Here is a 17,727-nt window from a genome sequence, read left to right as displayed (position 1 = left end):
TCTCTAAATCCGTGAATTTTAAAATCCTGACAAAGAGAAGGTCTGCGTGGTCCTCTTAGAGATTCAGGTAAGTATGTATGGAGTATTTTTTAACAATAAGGCGACGTGTTTAAACTTGTATTAAGTTTTTTTTATTACCGAGTAGGCTTTTTATTATGCACCAGGAAACCATTATTTTATATGGGGTATTTACGGACATAACGACTTTCATAACTATCAAACTGTTGCACTTATTCAGTGAAATATGACATATTTTATTATTTTAATCACAGATAGCCTATGTTTCTTCTTTATTGGACAGCATTTTCCTCATCTCATACAAGATGACACATCAGGAAATTGTATTTACTGTATATGTTATATGCAGGCTATTCTAGGCTAGTAGGTAATATTTTTTATTTTATTTTATCCCTTTAGAAAATAAACGTTATTATATTGAATTATGTGTGAACATTAATCTTGTTTACCTTATTGTCATTTAAATTAAAAAAATATTTTAAAAAAACATTAAAAATCAGGGATTTATTATCCCGGAGATAACACAATACCATGTGACATTACGAATGATTCTGTATTTAAATCAGGAAATGGGTGCTATATGAATGGATAGGGGCATGAAATACGCCTGCACTGGTTCTGTAATTTAGCTGCTGCCTTCATTACTCTTGCATTGTGCTTTGCTAATTTTGAACCCTCTTCGCATTGACAATACCGCGCTATTCACCTGCAAGCAATTTGCCAGCCTTACATGTAAGGGAACAGCGTGGAGATGGCAGCTCACCTATTTAACTTTTTTCATCGCGAAGCAAATTTCTTTCAGTGCACTATCTCTTTTGTTAACGCAGAAAGATTCCCCGTGCGAAAAAATTGCTCATAATTACCCCAGAGATGGGAAACTGCATTAGAATAAATAAGGGCGAAATTACTGTAATTATGTTGGGTTTGATGGGCTCGGCTCGTAATCAAGGGGAGAATACAGTGAAATAACACTGACCCTCTTGGATGTGCAGCTGCACCAGTCTTTCGAAGGAAAACGAGATGTATGTAGCTTATTTCAGCTATACAACTCACATGTTTTAATATCAAGGTTATTGTTTTCACAAGGTTATAATCCTTATAAAATACCTACCATTCCAAATGAATGCGAAACATTCAAATTACATATCTTATAGTCGTAATGGGAAAGGTAGAATTGAAAAGTTACATGAGTAGGTTTGGATAAGTGTAATGGTATAAAAAAACATATTCATGCATTCGGTGACAACAAACAAAAAAAGACCAACGCTTAGTCTTTTTTACCACCAGCAATAACCTGACAATAATAATAGTAATAATGATAATGAAAATGATAATGATAATAAAAGCGTTATAATAATTCCAGTAACACTCTTATAGATATTGCATTGCAATGCCACTCAAGGGCAATTTGTGGCCGAGAGTAAGCCACACGATTGCTGCGGGTTTTCTCAGGGGAAGGCTTGGGCCTTTTCTGGCCAACCCGGCTAACAAGAGAGCATCCTTGCAGGCCACACAAATTGTGTCAAATTTGTCATCTTAATTGCTGAACGATAACATTTACATATTCATTGGAGTTCTCTAGCCTTGGGCTAAATACGCTTGAGCGCACTCACACACGTACCCACATCCACGTGATTTTGCATTAGAAATTAAACAGAGTAGCCTACAAAATATTTCCCTTTAAGGCTTTACCATAAACACCAGGACGTAAGCGCGCAGTTGTGTCTGCAATTGCCTATATTATCTTTTACTATCATTACATAAGCCTATTCCCTCCAAATAAATGTATTTGATTTTATAGGCTATATGATATAATATATAATATAGACTGTATGAAATATAGAACAGTGAATTATAGAATAACTGAGTATATAACGGATGCACTGGATATTTGCAGTCTATTGTTTTCATTCAATTGCTCCTTTCCTCAGCTCATTGGGTGCTTCAGAATTTTCTGTAAAAGCGCAGTTAAACCATCAACCCCAAACAAGAGCCCCTTTGAACTTTTCACTTTTACTTATCTGCATTTAAACTCCCCCTACCCAACCCCCTTATCCAACCAGTCTTTTTGCAGCACCTGCCTCTCGCCCAATTATTCACTTAACACACACCATTGCTCTCTCCCCTATTCATCGATGAAAACGGGGTTTGTTGAACCACCGACGAGTAGAAAGGAGCTTATAGCGGCTAAATGAAAATGAAAAGAAACAAGTACTATTTTGTTGAAGGAATTACAATGTCATAGAGACCGACACATAATCGACGATGCAGGTCTCCAGCGCGGCGATATAGGCCTACAGCAGTAGACGGGTCTGAAAAACGGATAGGCCTAACATGCGCTACCCACGTCCAACAGAGGGTTAAAATATTTAACATGGACAATATATTATTTATAGCTTTATAAGCGTGTGCTATTGCACAGTGGGTTTTAGTCGGGCTAATATAAATTAAAAATCATGGGTAGCCCATAGCCTTAGAGCATGGGTTGGTTTGTAAGACTATTTTATAGCACTACATTAGTTTTGATTATTAAGGCTAAGTTATCACATTTCAATGATGAAACCTGTCGAGTCGTCATATGGTTTCACTTTGCATTAATTGTTCCCATCCCAAAGGCCAACATTGGAGCGCCGTGGCCACAAACTATCTAAACATAAGCCTAGCTTGGCCTATAGGCAACTCAATGAGGGCTGGACACTTTATATTGTGTTTTATAAGGAGTCTGACATGTGATACCGTCCTTTTAAATCATAGTTTTACTGTTTTCAAACTTTACACATTATGTACATAAATTCCATAAAACAAAGCAATAAATTAAAGTGATCAATACAAAACTATATATATATATATATATATATATATATATATATATATATATATATATATATATATATATATATATATAGCCTGCTAAACACATTTATCTTAATGAACACATACAAACCTATTTCACAACGTATCGATTAGTACAGCACAAATCAAAGCTGAAAATGCCTATTATTTACATCCGCCCGCTCAACACTTCCATAAAAACAGTGACAAACAATTGACATCCTCGGGATCACCTTAATGCTCTTCTAAAGCAGCAAATCGTTATAACATTTGTTTAACTTTTGGGCTCCGTGGTAAGAGGAGTTTTGCTGTATTAGTGCAGCATTAACAACACGTTGTTGTCATTTCATAATTCAAACACACCTGATATTAAATCAACACAGTCTTTGAAAAAAAAAAAAAAAAACTAATCTTAATAATTTAACTTAAATTAACACACACAAAAAACAATTGAATAGAATAACGTGTGGCTTGCGCAATGGCTTGCGCTAGGCTATATATCCTACTCTGGCTGTGACAGTTGAGCGACGAACAGCTGAATCGTTTTTAATGATTCAATTCCATGACAATCAAAATAAGAATAGGGCATACAAAGTAGCCCTACTTGGTAAACTCTCACTTGTATTATTGGCATCATTGGTTGATCAGGTCTGAAGGACCAACAGCGTTTTTGTCTGTTTTGATGCAGCGGTTAAGGTCAGGATTCTTCATCATGTTGACCTTAATAAGAGAAAGGCCTACATCTGATAGGCCAACACAGATCTTGGTAACATATAGGCTTCACGGGCTTATTTTATCATAATTGAATGGGATAAGATATTTAGAAAATCATAAAATCAAACCTAGTATAAATATACTCTCACTGTTACAGCTCAATATATTTACTTTAACACATAGCCTATTAAAATGTCACAAAAGATAATAACAGCAGCTTGAAGGACCCATTTTTCATAACAATATCCGGTGTCTGTCGTGGGCATGAAAGATCTTCTTGCCCGCGGGCGCAGACGGTGCCATTTCAGTCTCTCGGCTCCCAGGCTGTTCTCTGTGCCATTCTTTGTACCGTCAGTCGTTATGAGGAGGTCGATATGTCAGCTGGCAACTTTGGGAGCAAACTCCGGATTACATCTGTGCATGGCTGCAGCGGGCCAGTGCAAGGCCACGCTGGGTGGTTGACCCAAAATCTCCTGACAAGGGCCATGGCGGTATAGAGGGCGGGGCGGGTCTATCGGTCTCTGTTCACATGAGCTGCGGTTGCTGCATAGACTCTTGGTGTGCAGTTGGATACCATGAGGTGTAACTGGGAATGTAAGACCCTGGGGTACCCATCGAGGTTTTCACGGTGGCCGGTGAGCTCCAAACCGGGGTTACTGGGGGAGAGCCGGTCGAAAGTCCGCGACCATTGGCTAAACTTTGATTTAAAACGTTGATGTCAATTGTGCCACCACCTTGCTTTATCAGTTTCTTGAACTTCGATCGCTTATTTTGAAACCAAATCTTTACCTGAAAATATATAATTAAGGTAATTATTAATGAATGGGTTAGAGCATTAAACCAATCTAAAACAAATGATAAGAGTCGGTTATATCCCATAATGTCAAGGGCAAATCATTGAATTTGTATTCGCAAAAAACGTGAAAGGATACATCTTTGCTATGCCCTTGCCGTTATGTGCTGATGCCATTCAAACGATATGATTATATTCATGCACACTGTAATAAGTAGTCTATCTCACCCACCCACCCATGAAATAGACGTTGTGTTAGAGCCGTATAGGCTAAATGTATGATAACAATAAATTCGATAGTCTGCAATGTTATTCATTCCATTTTATCTTAAACAGAGCTCTATGTAACATATGCGAACAGAACTCAACCAAAAAGGGAACATGAGTTCAAGTGTCCTGTGACCAAAACTTCACGATTTAAGAAATAAAAATGATGCCTTGACTTGCCTGTGTTTGAGTGAGTCCCAGCGAAGCTGCAAGCTCGGCTCTCTCTGGCAATGCCAAATATTGAGTTTGTTGAAATCTTCTGTTTAGAGCCTGTAGCTGCAAACTTGAATAGATAGTCCTTGGTTTTCGAATCTTTTTTCCTTTCCCATTGAACCGCACCTCTCCGCCTTCTACAACTGTGTTCTTCTCCGTCTCTGGAGCTGAGAAGGGGTGGAAAGAGCAAAATTACTCAGGAGACAGCTCGCGCCAACGTTGCTCCACAGCAATGAGCATCACTGTGCAAGTTTTACAGGCTGTAGTTTAGGTATAATTACCCTTAATTGCATACATTGTTTATAGAATTACGCAATAAATAATTACCAAGCCTAATACCCGAACATCTGGGCTGCTTTTCCAATCCAACGGTTGCTCGCTGGACTGAAAAAGAAATGCCTGCACGTTCCAAGAACATTATACAGGCGAAAAATATGAAATTTTACGCTTACCTGTATCTTCTAACCGTGTCTGTGTGAGTGCCGAGCTGTTTTGGTAGGACTGCACAGTACTGATATATGGACTTGAGGAATGGCTGCCGACGGAGTTAACATATGGATAACCCAAAGATCTAGGAAATGATGAGGCTGGACTGTAGGAGTTCTCGTGTTGAGTATGACCAGCAGAATGTAAACAGTGCATGGAATAGTGTCCGTGAGACATTGAAGAAGGCGACATTTGTTGACTCGGTGGCCCAAATTCCATGAAAACGGTTTTTCCTGAGACAGGGCTATTAAGACTTTCTGGTATTGTAGTCATTGTCATCTCTTCTGGCGGATCTCTTCTCTTCCTTTTTTGTTTTCTTCTATGATCTCAGTGAAGGATGGATCCCAATTTAAGCTGCACGGATTTTTTCTCTTTCCATTCATAAGAAAATGTAGTTTGTCTCTGTGAAAAGTCTAGGTATGATGCAGTGGATCCAGACAAACTCGCTCAAAGGTTTGAATCAGGGATTCATGAATATTCATCAAAGACGGTCGCTGATTGGTCCACTCTATCCAAGAATGATGCCGATTGGCGATCCTGGGGTTGGGTCCGAAGGACCTGCTAAACTCAAGAAAAACAACAAACCTGAGATTCAGCTCTGAGATGACAATTTTCTAAAAAAACATTGCTTAGGTTGCAATGAAATAGATAAGCAAATAGACACCAAAATCCCAAATGTCTTATTTTAAGAAACAATACACAATTAATCAAATACAGCCATTTGCTAATAAACAAAACAACAATAATAGTAGTAATAATAATAATGATAATGATACGTATAATAATAATAATAATAATAATAATAATAATAATAATACTACTACTAATAATAATAATAATAATGTAATATGATAATTGCCCAAATGTAATCCAATCGTACTAATGAAGTAATAGGCCATGTTATTCAATCATGTGTGATTAGACTCGTTATGGTGATAGGTCATTCATTTGAACATTTAAGATATATTGTTATTGTTATTATCTTATCTATAAGCATACTTATCTATTAATTATATCTAATATCGTCCATACCTTTGAGGCGTAGCCTAGATAAAGTATTTTACAGCAATATTCTGTTTTCTTTTATTTAAGATATTTTAATATCTCAAAATAAATTAAAATAGCCTTGCTCAATATGATGATGTCTTTTGGAGTTCACATGCCCAGATGGATTACTTACAGGACCATTTGATTAAATGCCAGTCTCAAGTGCTCTGATCCACAGCTGAAGCAAGCTGTATTAGCATAACACTGATGTTTAATTTTCATACGCATAATTAGCCATATATTTAACACTTGCAATGGCACGCGGCCTCAATTAGGTGAGCAAAGATGTCCTGTTGAATGTTAGGTGTAAGCTAAGGTGCTGTAACATGCACCACATATTATTGACAAAATAAACATAATTTTAAACTTGTTTTAAGTCCTGACCCTGGACTAGCTACAGCATCTCCCATCATCGTACTGCTCCAGTCCCCATGTATGCAGTAAATGTACAGTAATATAACTTCAAGAGGTAGACCTACACGCTAAAATATTATTTGTGTCTCGAGTGATCTTCAGCCAACAGTGATCTTGGTGTGGGATAAAGCGTGATAGGCATGGATGTGTATCTGTACAAGTAGGCTATAGAACAATGACAAAAGACAATGTTCTGAGATCTCGGCAAACAAGTAATTTATGGGTTATCATAGAGATGATAATACAGACGAACGAGAAAGGCTATACATGTAGGCCTACAATGAAACGTAACTAAAATTAAACACATTATTGCTTGATTATGGCTGAAGAATGTGTCGTTTTTACCATACAATACATTATTCACAGCCAGTCGTCATTATTGGAGAGGAAATAGTTAATAGAATAGTTAATAGATAATAGATAATATACCATATTCAATATGGAGCCAGGCTAACCATTGCTGCAGATTATACAGCCATGGTTAGAAGATTAATTTGCTCAACAGACGTCTAGTTACCACAGCAGTTGGTAAATCCGTCGACCAAGATCATATTTTGTGTTGATATTCAAATGAATAATTTTTCAATTAAATGTTTCGAATAAAAACATGAATGTAGGCTACTTTAATCGTAAAACAGCCCTATATTAAACATAGGCTCCTTTAATTGATTCCCAGCGTGGATGGGGGTGCGGCCGGTTTACCATTAAGTCTATGCATAGTCTAAAGACATTGAACAATGATTGTCCATGGACGTTTGATTAAACTGAACTGACGAAAACAGCAAGCAGTTTTTCTTTGCTCTTGGCTGAGTTAAAAAAAAAAAAAAAGACAAAACCACACCAATCCATGTAACAGGGCATGCATGCTGCAGTTGACAGTATACGCTAATTTAATCGGCTCCATATTTCAATTAGAATTGAGATAGCTGTTGTCAATGATGATTAAGGCTATTTGCACTTACTCAACTTTCAAAATCATGTGATGAAAAAGATGAAAATAAATCCCCACCATCGGAGATCAGAAAAGCTCCATTGCGCATCACTCATAAAGAGTGATGAAGAAGCAGCGAGAATCCAGATCTTCATTTTACTTTTTCTATGGAGTCCGTCTGCAATGGATGAGCCGTAAGCAAAAACACCACTAGTCTGTTCCCTCGGCAGTTTAAAATCTCCACCTGAATAACAAATTAAAGGCAGTTAAATTCCGTCACTGTGATTATCAACCTAATTACATAATTGAACTCAAAGCAGAACAAGCAACTTACAAATGTGTTTTGAAAATGCGAGCGGTGACATCACGGTGCGAAATATCTTGTTCGCAATGTGCCAACTGTCAGTGGATTTCTGAATTTGAAGAATTCTGTGAAATATTCGCTTATAAAGAAAACTACAGTGCTCTCCTTTAAAATGGCTCAATTTAATGTAATTTGTATCTGGAATTACATTCGAAAAATACCTCAAGGGTTTCTTTATCAACAGCGACAATGATAATAGTAGTACAACCAATAATTATCATCTTCCAGAACAGAGGACATTTTTATGGGCACTTGGTGGGTGCGACTGATAACTGTCATTATTTTCCCCCGATTATAGTATCTGCAAACTGGAATTCTAAGACGAACATGCGTGTTCTGAGCAATGTATTTTAGGCCATTAATAGATACAAAATACTGTAGTTCTAAAGAGAAGTCTCGACAGAGAAATACAATCACATTTTAATAATTGTCCTAAAGATAATGAAATATGCGAATTATGATATTCAGATGCACATTACATTGGTAAAGTCTAATAGGCCTACTGCTTTTCTTAAATGCATTTAGAATTTATTGTGATCCACTTAGTGTTTAGAGGGATATAATACAATATCCCCAATATTCAAATATGGAAAATGATCTTGTTTTTCTAAGAATGAAGGAATTATTATTTTCAATAAGTGAGAAGTAACTTCATGGGTTTATTTTAGTTCAATGCTATAGTAACAATCCAACTAACTCTAAATGAATTATGATGTTTAATTTCATACTTTAGGGACCACTTACTTTGAAATGTATTTAATTAGATGGTTATATTATTGGCTTCTTACAAACGGAGGGAACCTGTACTGGTCAGTCTTACAGGTTATGTCTACATCTTCGGATGTAATCATGGCATTGCTCTACTGGCTACACTAAAAATAAAGCCCTGTGTGCATGGAAGCATGAGGGAGAGACAGAGAGAGTTTAAGGAGACAGGACTCATTAGCTGTGAGTAGCTCTATGGCTGAGTGTGTTTTAACACCTGCTGCTCTTCACCTGAGGGTTAGCAGCCAGTGCTGGGGTGGAGGGGACAAGGGCTGGAGTGTCACAGACTTCATTTGAGGCCACTGATGGAAACCCCACTTTAACTGCCACGCCAAACTACATTTTATCACCAAATATTAATGCTGTGTCTCTGGAAAAAAAATAAGTCTCTTAGATTAATCTTCCCTGCATGACTGGCTAAACTAATTCTGTCCTTATGCTGCCTCAGACTGTAGAAGGTCCAGGGTAAATGTAAGTAAATGTCAATGATTAATTACTGTTATTGGTGGCACAGGATACTCCGATTTGTTTCATTTCCTCAGTTGGAGTGGAACACGCTAATCAAATGGCTTGGTCTGTGATATTCTACGAATAATGTTGCTCTTGAATATGTACATACAGTGCATTGCAGATGTAAATGTTGCACAAAGAGACAGTTTGTAGCTTGGAATGAGAAATATTACATTATTTGTCCATTTGTTATCTTTTTTTTTTCCATGTACAGTGTCTCCTCTGTGAATCACCTCTATCTGTATAGGCAGATGGTGCTCCTGCTAATATCTCCACATTGTGCATTTCTAATAAGAGAGCAGTGTAAAAATCTACTATGGGAGCTTTGTTATGATTGCTATATTGTTCTTAATGCAATAAAACCAACAATAAGTGAACACACGCACACGTTAGACATTAATTATTCTCACATATATTTGTATTACCCCCAAAAAGGTTAAAGAAGGCGTACGTTCTACAGTGACAACAGTGCTACTGAACTGCATCACGCTCCATTCGACACTGTGGCAGACCAATTCTCAAAATTCTCTCACATTATCTTATTTTGGGTTGATATGTTTCTGATATCTGTTGTTGATGCAATATTGTAACTTAACCAAATGTGATCAAACCAATTTCTGGATGGAATTTTTTTTCCTGCTTCCTTCTCTGCTCTTGGAGGTCTTTGCCTTATTGTAATTTGCTGCTTCACTTGGCACTAACTAGACAAATTAATTCAATTTTAGAGGTCTATTTTCACATTCAATGTAGCATCAAAAAGTGAATCGATTTGGGTTTGTGAAACAAATATGCCATTATGATGTGAAGGAAATAAAAATGCAACACAATTGATAAATTGCATTCATTATTATTTATTATGTTGAGCTGCCGTGATACGTTCTTTATATAACTGCAAAACTGTGAAATTATTATTATAAGATATTGTGAGTTTGCAATATTGGTATATAATAATAGAACAATATGCTTAATACTATGTTATTGGCCCTTAGTTATTTCAGACAGATGGCAAGAGACGTATAAAACTCTAAAACGTATCATGGAATTGTATATCATAAGATTGTATCATATGATTACAATACATAGGGGAAGTGAGAGGGAGTTAGAATTCAGACTCAGTGTATAAAACCTTCACTGATCTGCACTGTCACTGAATCACGTCTGCACCAGGGAGCCTTGTTTAAATTCATAATTTACTTTACCTTCAACAGTCAGTTGTTTGATTTAACTCATGTAGTTGATAAACCTGTGGAGAGATTAATGATATTTATAACATTTTGCTTGTCTTGTTTCTGTCTCCTAGCTACCCTACCTATGCTGTGTGGATCTTTGGCTGGACTGGGAGAGATGTTGGCTGTATTGAGCCATTGCTCCAGAAGAACAGCCAAGCTGGACTTGTTGCTCCTGAGTGATCACGGCCCAGCGACCACTCCGTGGATCAGTCTGAGTCACTTCACATATCCAAACAACCATCCGTCTATAGGACTTCCTGATGTGAAGTTAGATCAACTCCAATTGAAAATAAAGTGACACTGAACAAGCACTGGATCCCAAATACTCTATAAAGCTGTGTTTGAAATTGACAGGGTTGTTCTCCAACTGTTGTTGTGCTGTTTTGAGAAAATGATATACTGTCAAAGGTTGAATAAAAAAGCAGTTTGTTCACTCAGGTTTTTGGACCTGTGATCTGTGAATGTTTCCCAAGCCTATAATATGACTTCTAGTCCTATTTTTTCATTATTATTTTCTTACCAGGTTGCATATTTGCCTTGCTTGGCTTAGGGAATTTTAGCATAGTACCAAATCAGTCTTTGGAAGATCAGGCTAACCTAATTGTCTCCAGACATTGCTAGTAATGGACACCTACACACTGAATAATACTGCATTGAGTGACTTCCCATATTCCAGTATTTTGAGAGGGGTCTGTAAAAAAGAGAAATTGAGAAGGCTCTGATATGGACAAGTCCTGGGGTTGTCCAAAACCCTGTTCAGACAATCTTAACCAATAACTGAAGTTCTATATTATACCAAAATACAGTACGGTAAGTAAAAAATGCTCTTAAAACATTGGGCCTATGATATTCTCTCCCATGAAAAGTGATACACTGGAACTCCCTCTGTCTCGCCTGAGAATGTGAAAAGGCAAGGGACACACTGTGGCAACCCCCAATGGACTCTGGGAGAAGCGCTGCTCCCCATTACAGCAGCAGCAGGGGTCAGTGTGTGGCGGCAAGCCTCCAACCTGCCTGAAATTGGCCACAAAATGACCAATTACCTGAGTGGAGCTGGGGAAAAAGGATGTCTGTTACTTAATTCAGCTAAAATAAAAATAAACCAGTCTTACATTGACACTTTTGATGTTTTACAGTTGTAGCTGTTGCTTTGGAGATGAAATGAATTGGGCATCCAAAAACGTCAAACTAATCAGAAAATCGATTCAAGAGAATCATTGGGACTGAAATATAATGAAGTGTTGGTTTTTCATGATCTTACTGAAGAACGGGATTACAAGAAGAAAAGGAATAGGAGAGGGGCACGTTATACACGGGATAAAGTAAAGTATTTGTTTAATTTAGTGTGACCCACGTTAAAACAATGCTTAATTAAATGGCTGCAAATGTATGCCTTATTGAATTAATTTCCCCACAAATGGGAAACATGCAAATTTCCCAATTAAGTCATTTGCCCATGGAGGACTGGGCTGCTTGAAGTTCAGCTGCTACTGCGCCTTAGTCTGGAGCCTCTTTCTAGTTTTTGTTAAGAGTTAAGTCGCCAACAAAGAGGGGAAGGAGGTCAGCACTCAGCCAACACCTGAATGCGCTCTCTTTTTTGTGTTCCCCTTGATCCCCACAGTCCGTGCCTGTCATTAGTCTTAATGATGGAAAATTGTCATGTTGATACAAGTCTCTTACTCTCCCCCTCTCTTCTTTGTATAAGTAGTAGGTGGAAGCTCCATTTGTTACCAAGTTCTTTGTGACTAAAAGCCGTGGACAGTGCATTTGTGCTAGGGGAGAGAAAAGCCTCTAGATGCTCTTTCCATAGCTGGGATAATTATTCCTACTGTGACCTTAATGATTCGCTCTGTTCCCCCAGCATCTCATCCACGCGCCAGGCCCTCAGTGGAGCCCCGTGTCAGGGAATATGAAAAAGCCATATAATGAAACCATTTTGGCTGATGGAAAAAGGCTACTGAAGCTGCACTTGCTACAAAGACAGCTCAATTATATGAGTAATTGTGATAATTTTCTTTCCATTCACAGCTCTTTCTGAAAGGTAAAAAACAGAGATGCTGAAAGGGAAATTACTTGGACAATATAGAGTGTGAAATGGCTACAACAAAAAAGATGACTACAAGAAAGTGTAGGGCTATAAATACATATGTTAATGTGTAGGCCATATAAATATACCCTCAAAAGCTCACAAAGAAAGACATAAACATCCCCACTCCACCCCTCCATAACACACGTGTACATACACAAAAACATATACAGGCAAAATGACCACTGAGAATAACAACATAGTAAAAGTAGATATGCAGCTGCCTGAAAATTAAACCTCTTTTCTCCTTCCTATTAACACATTTCAGCTCCTGCAATCGTTTGTTGTTCTGTGACAGGAAAAGGATAATTACCTCTCTTAGATGCAGGAGGACTGACATGCCCTTTCGACTTTGCCATAAATGCAGGAGCTTGATCGAAAGTCTGAGGAATCATTTTGTGCTTTGCCTTTCCTTTATATTCTGGAACATGTTTTGTTCAATGGAACACTGGAATGGCAGTGTTGTAGAGTGCATTAAACCCCGGGTGTTCATAAATATGAGGTTCCTCTGTCCATCAACTCATATTATTTGAAAAAGTAAAATGCATTAGAATTTCGATTTCATCACGCTAGCAGACAGGAGAGACAGTGAGATATGCATTACTTTTTGGTTTCCCGGTGGGGGTTGGATTAAACATTTCCTTCCCACAGAAAGACATAAAAGATTCTTCTTGGCAAGCAGGAGCCAGCCTATAATTTCAACCTCTGTGGAGAAAGACATTCATTGTGCTTCAGTAAGTGCCCAACATACTTCTCCATAACAGTACATTCTGAACTCATAATTTCATACAGAAGATCTTTACTCTTTAGGACAGCTATTTGGGGAGAAATGTATATGCTGTATGAACCACAAAGGATAAAAACAATAACGAGAAATACAACATTTAGTAGAATCAACATTCGTATAATGTCCTAAAAATCATGCTCACATGTCAATAAAGCCAATAGTCAAGATTGGACAAGTAATCTTTTTCCTGCAGCATTTATTGACAGTAAAGTAGACCCTCACTGTCCTGTAAATGTTAAACTGCTATAATCACCTGTTATAATACCAACATATGATTGAGAAATAGCTCATATATCCCACTAGTTGATTAGTGTTTCTTATTATTTTCTCTGACTAGCTGACACCTGGATGTTGTCCATTTTTGCTACGTTAGTAATACCCCCACAAAACTGCAATTTATTCAGACAAATCTTAAACTGCTCCCACATGTATGGCTGCTGACCCCTAAGGCCCTGCAATCTGGGATAAATCTTTCCAGGCAGGGCAAGCAACATTACAGCCTGGCAGCTCAAATACTTGTATCACACTCAAATGATGAGTCTCTGTCACCAACCATGTCATCAGTTTCATCCCAAACCCCCAATAACTTCTGTCCCATTGAGCAGCCTGTGTGCTACATGGCCAGCCAGTCAGGGACCCCCTGGTCCTACCTGATTGTGCCTCCAATGACATGGAGAGGGCTTGTCCAGACAGGCAGCAGCACGCAGGCGTCAATAGCTTGGTCCCGCCACCATCACCAACCAACACACAGCAACCCAGCAGCAGCTCCCTGCTGCGCTCCTCTACTCCTGACAGCCATCACAAATGTCTCCAACTTGTCAAGTCGCCATGGTAATAGTTCAGAAACAGAGCGTAGCACAAAAGCCTGGCACATTCAAGCAGCAAAGCAGAAATATATAGAATATGAAAACACTGACATTCATCATTTTGAAGACATAAAGGTTTTGAATAGATGCAGTGATTGTTGGGCTTCATCTCTGGGCTGCAAAAGGCTTGAACCATTCTCCATTATTTAAATATGTACTTTCTTGTGCATAGATCGAAAGCTTGTTCATTTTATCTGACACATAAGCATATTTCATTCCTCATTCTATAACCACTCCTGAAGATTAGGAACATTCCACATTGTTGACAAATATGTGATTTTTTAATGTGGATTCTCACAATGAAGGAAACAAAGGAATTGTCCCTGTGCGATAAACAAAACTGTCTCTACAATCAAATTCATGCACGTGTGTTCAGAGATGGGCATAATCATGTTGGCTAACCATCACTGTCATTATCGTAGCCATGACCCTGATGGATTACTTCAGACGATAGTCTACCCAGACCTTACCTCTAACTACACAGGGGGTCTGACCTTGTAATACCATAACTGGGCACCATAGCCCGTAAACCATACTTCCTACCTCAACTTATCATAGGCATTGCTGGACATGGTACTATTAGAACCTGTTCCTCCGACCAGTGTGTTTTCTAGCCTTTCCTTAAGGCTCAGACATATTTGCTCTAAAAGCTCACCAGCAGCAATGGGGTTAAGGTGTCCCTAATGTGCTCAGAGGCCAGCCTTGCTGTCAGGGATTTTAATAAATGTAGGGAACACTGTGAGGGAAAAGTGTTGCTGTCTCAATAGAGTGACACAGACAGGCCAAGGCTGTCAATGGAGCCCCTAATGACAGAGTAAGATAATGACAGGCCCCAGTCAGAATCAGCAGGAAGAGGAAGATCAATCTGCAGCGAGGGAGGGAGGGATGGAAGGGGGGAAAACGGTAGGCTCTTTCTTTTCTATTTTCTCAGTTTTAGCTCATCTCATACATATCTATCTGCTGCAGCTGGCCCACACGGTGGCAAGGCAGCTCTGCATTAAGCGCACAGCGGATCAATAACAATTACGACTCCTCCACAGCCTGACACATAGCAGGGTCGCCGTTGACATTTCACTCAGGACTGCATTGATCCCCAGCTCACAATATTCCAGCCCCCAGTTTGTGCCTGAGCCTGGGGTCTGGCTGGAATTGAAAAGCAAGGGGGGGGTGTAAAATAGCAGAAGGAGTAGCTAACCAGCTGCCGCAGTACAAGTAAACAGCACACCCCTCTGTGCATTCCTCGTTTTCAATCTACTGTTTTTCCTGCCGCTACTGGCAATCCAAAAAGTGGATCAAAGTGAATGAAAGCTTGTGTGCATTATATGCAAGAACTGTGCAGTATGTGTGCAAATGAGTATGAGAGAGAGAGAAATCATTGACATCATTGTTGATAACATCTCCAGCTTCAGTGGTCGACTGGAAATTCAGAGCCATAAAAAATAAAACATTTGGAGCAATTAAAAATGTGGGAGTTTCTGAGAAACCTTGCTCAAGATAAACATACCGAAAAATAGCAGACAACATAAAATTAGCAGCAATTTAGGCTAATTTCTTTTTAATCGTCCCTTGGGAGCTATGATGTTATCTCTCAGGTCAGTCTGATCTTTAAGCACAGTCATAGAAAACAGAGGTGGTAGTGATGCAAAAAATAAGACCGTGGCTTGATTTAAGCACTGGTTGTGCTTAAGCTCCACTAAAGTTCTCCACCAAAATATAATATCACCGTCAACTTTTGATGAATTAAGATTATTCCTGAATAAACATTAGGCTGTTTTCTAAAAGGTTTTATTTTTTCAATCTGGTCTATTCTTTTTTTCAATTGCAAATCAAAGATGTGTCCATAAATAATATTTTAACTAGTCACAGTGTGCTGTTCTTAGCAGAGCAGTTTGAATGTGCATACACTTACAAAATCTTTGTCATTATTTGCCTAATGATGGGTTCCACTGTACTACACTATTTTCAGGTGCCACACAAATCCATACATGGACCTGGATGTAATTTGTAATCTCTTGCTTTTGGAGGATGGAACATCAATGAGCTTTTTCATAACAAAACAGAGCCCTATCTATGACCAATAGGGAACCTCTCCAAGGCCTATCTGTACATCGATGCAACACAATGGGCTGTGTGTTCCCCTGTTTCTAGCCTCACATCGCTTTATTTAAACGAAAAAGATCTTCTCATAACTCCACCGCCAGCCATCACCGTTCCTGGGTTTGATTCCTAAATTGCGCTGCCATAGTTGAGAGAGGGGGATTCCCAGATTGTACTGCTAAAAAGACGTGAATACCTGTCAGGTATACCGTGACATACCACATTGTTCACTGAGGTAAAGCTTGATTTTGGGAAGCTTCTGTGGAGCAGGGAAGAGATGGATGGCTATTGTGTCTGATTGCTTTTTTGGTGAACAATAAAGTCTGTTTCATCAGTTGTCATGCCAACCTGGAGATTTAAAAAGGATTAAAGTAGTCTACAGTTTCCTCTCCCCTTGATAGATATCTAGAAGAAAAAAGAGTTCAACTCCAATCATGAGTAATGAGCAATTATTTGCCCATGCGCATGCTGAGGCTGTAGTCTATTACACTTGGCCCAGTAGATCTGCAGGACTTGCTTGATTTAATGTATGTGCTCTATGCATGCTGAATGCACTTGTGACATTGAGATGCTAATGGTCCCATAGACAATTATCTGTCCATTTGTAGAAAGGGGTTGCTTGTATGATCTCTGCTCCTTCCGTACAAGTCTTTGATGTTGACAAGGTACTCTCTGAGCTAACATGAATGAATAACTGAAATTACAGGGATTGCCATTATATGTGAATCATTATATAACATTGTATATTACAATGGGACTTTAATGCTACCCCTGCTTGTTAACCGAGATATGCATCAAATTACAGGGCCAAACCTAATATTGATTTCTTGCTGTGGGCAGATGATCTGATGATAACCATTGCATGTTGGAAAGTGCAAACACGTACACGCACACTCACACTCACACATACGTACATAATGCAGTCAGTCACCGACTCACTGACCCACGCATGCACGCACGCACATAGGCACGCACGCACGTACGCACGCGCGCACTCACCTCCAAATCATCCTAGCCAGTGGCAGGATATGGCATGCCAACGAAAAAGACCTGCAGCAGCCCCTGAATCTGATCTTCATCTTTAATTTCTATGCGGTCGCCCCAGTCGGATACAATGCCTGTCGTCACATAGTCTGGGGTCATTATGTGCTGGGAGAAGGAAAAAAAAAAGAGATTGTACATGAAGATGAGAGCAGGTCTGCCGTCACAATGCAGCCATTTAGCATGGTGGGGGTGTGGGGCAGCGGCTTGCCCTCCGTGTCCCAGGCCAACCCAGGGCAACCTCAGCAGAAAGAACCCAGAGCCCTG

General features: G+C 38.9%; 1 protein-coding gene across 1 annotated transcript; it reads right to left on the bottom strand.

Moving 5' to 3' along the window:
• Positions 1-2,929: 2,929 nt before the first annotated feature.
• dlx1a (distal-less homeobox 1a) lies at positions 2,930-13,065 on the bottom strand. The gene is made up of 5 exons (XM_083681749.1): positions 12,983-13,065; positions 7,747-7,959; positions 5,290-5,884; positions 4,805-5,004; positions 2,930-4,353 (listed from the first exon to the last, which is right to left on the bottom strand). Exons 3-5 carry the CDS (start codon positions 5,600-5,602, stop codon positions 4,090-4,092), a joined length of 777 nt encoding a protein of 258 aa, XP_083537875.1. The 5' UTR covers positions 5,603-5,884; positions 7,747-7,959; positions 12,983-13,065; the 3' UTR covers positions 2,930-4,089.
• Between the last annotated feature and the right edge of the window lie 4,662 nt (positions 13,066-17,727).

The sequence above is a fragment of the Argentina silus genome (genome assembly GCF_951799395.1).
Source record: "Argentina silus genome assembly, chromosome: 12".
NCBI lineage: Eukaryota > Metazoa > Chordata > Actinopteri > Argentiniformes > Argentinidae > Argentina > Argentina silus.
Note: the sequence above shows the minus strand (reverse complement) of the source record. Positions and strands in the feature narration are given on the sequence as shown.

Excerpts from the sequence above, each read along its gene's own strand:
- dlx1a (XM_083681749.1), bottom strand. The coding sequence starts at position 5,602 with ATGACAATGACTACAATACCAGAAAGTCTTAATAGCCCTGTCTCAGGA. Across the intron at positions 5,005-5,289 it reads GACACGGTTAGAAGATACAG|CTCCAGAGACGGAGAAGAAC; the intron begins GTAAGCGTAAAA and ends ACCCCTTCTCAG. Across the intron at positions 4,354-4,804 it reads TGGGACTCACTCAAACACAG|GTAAAGATTTGGTTTCAAAA; the intron begins GCAAGTCAAGGC and ends ATATATTTTCAG.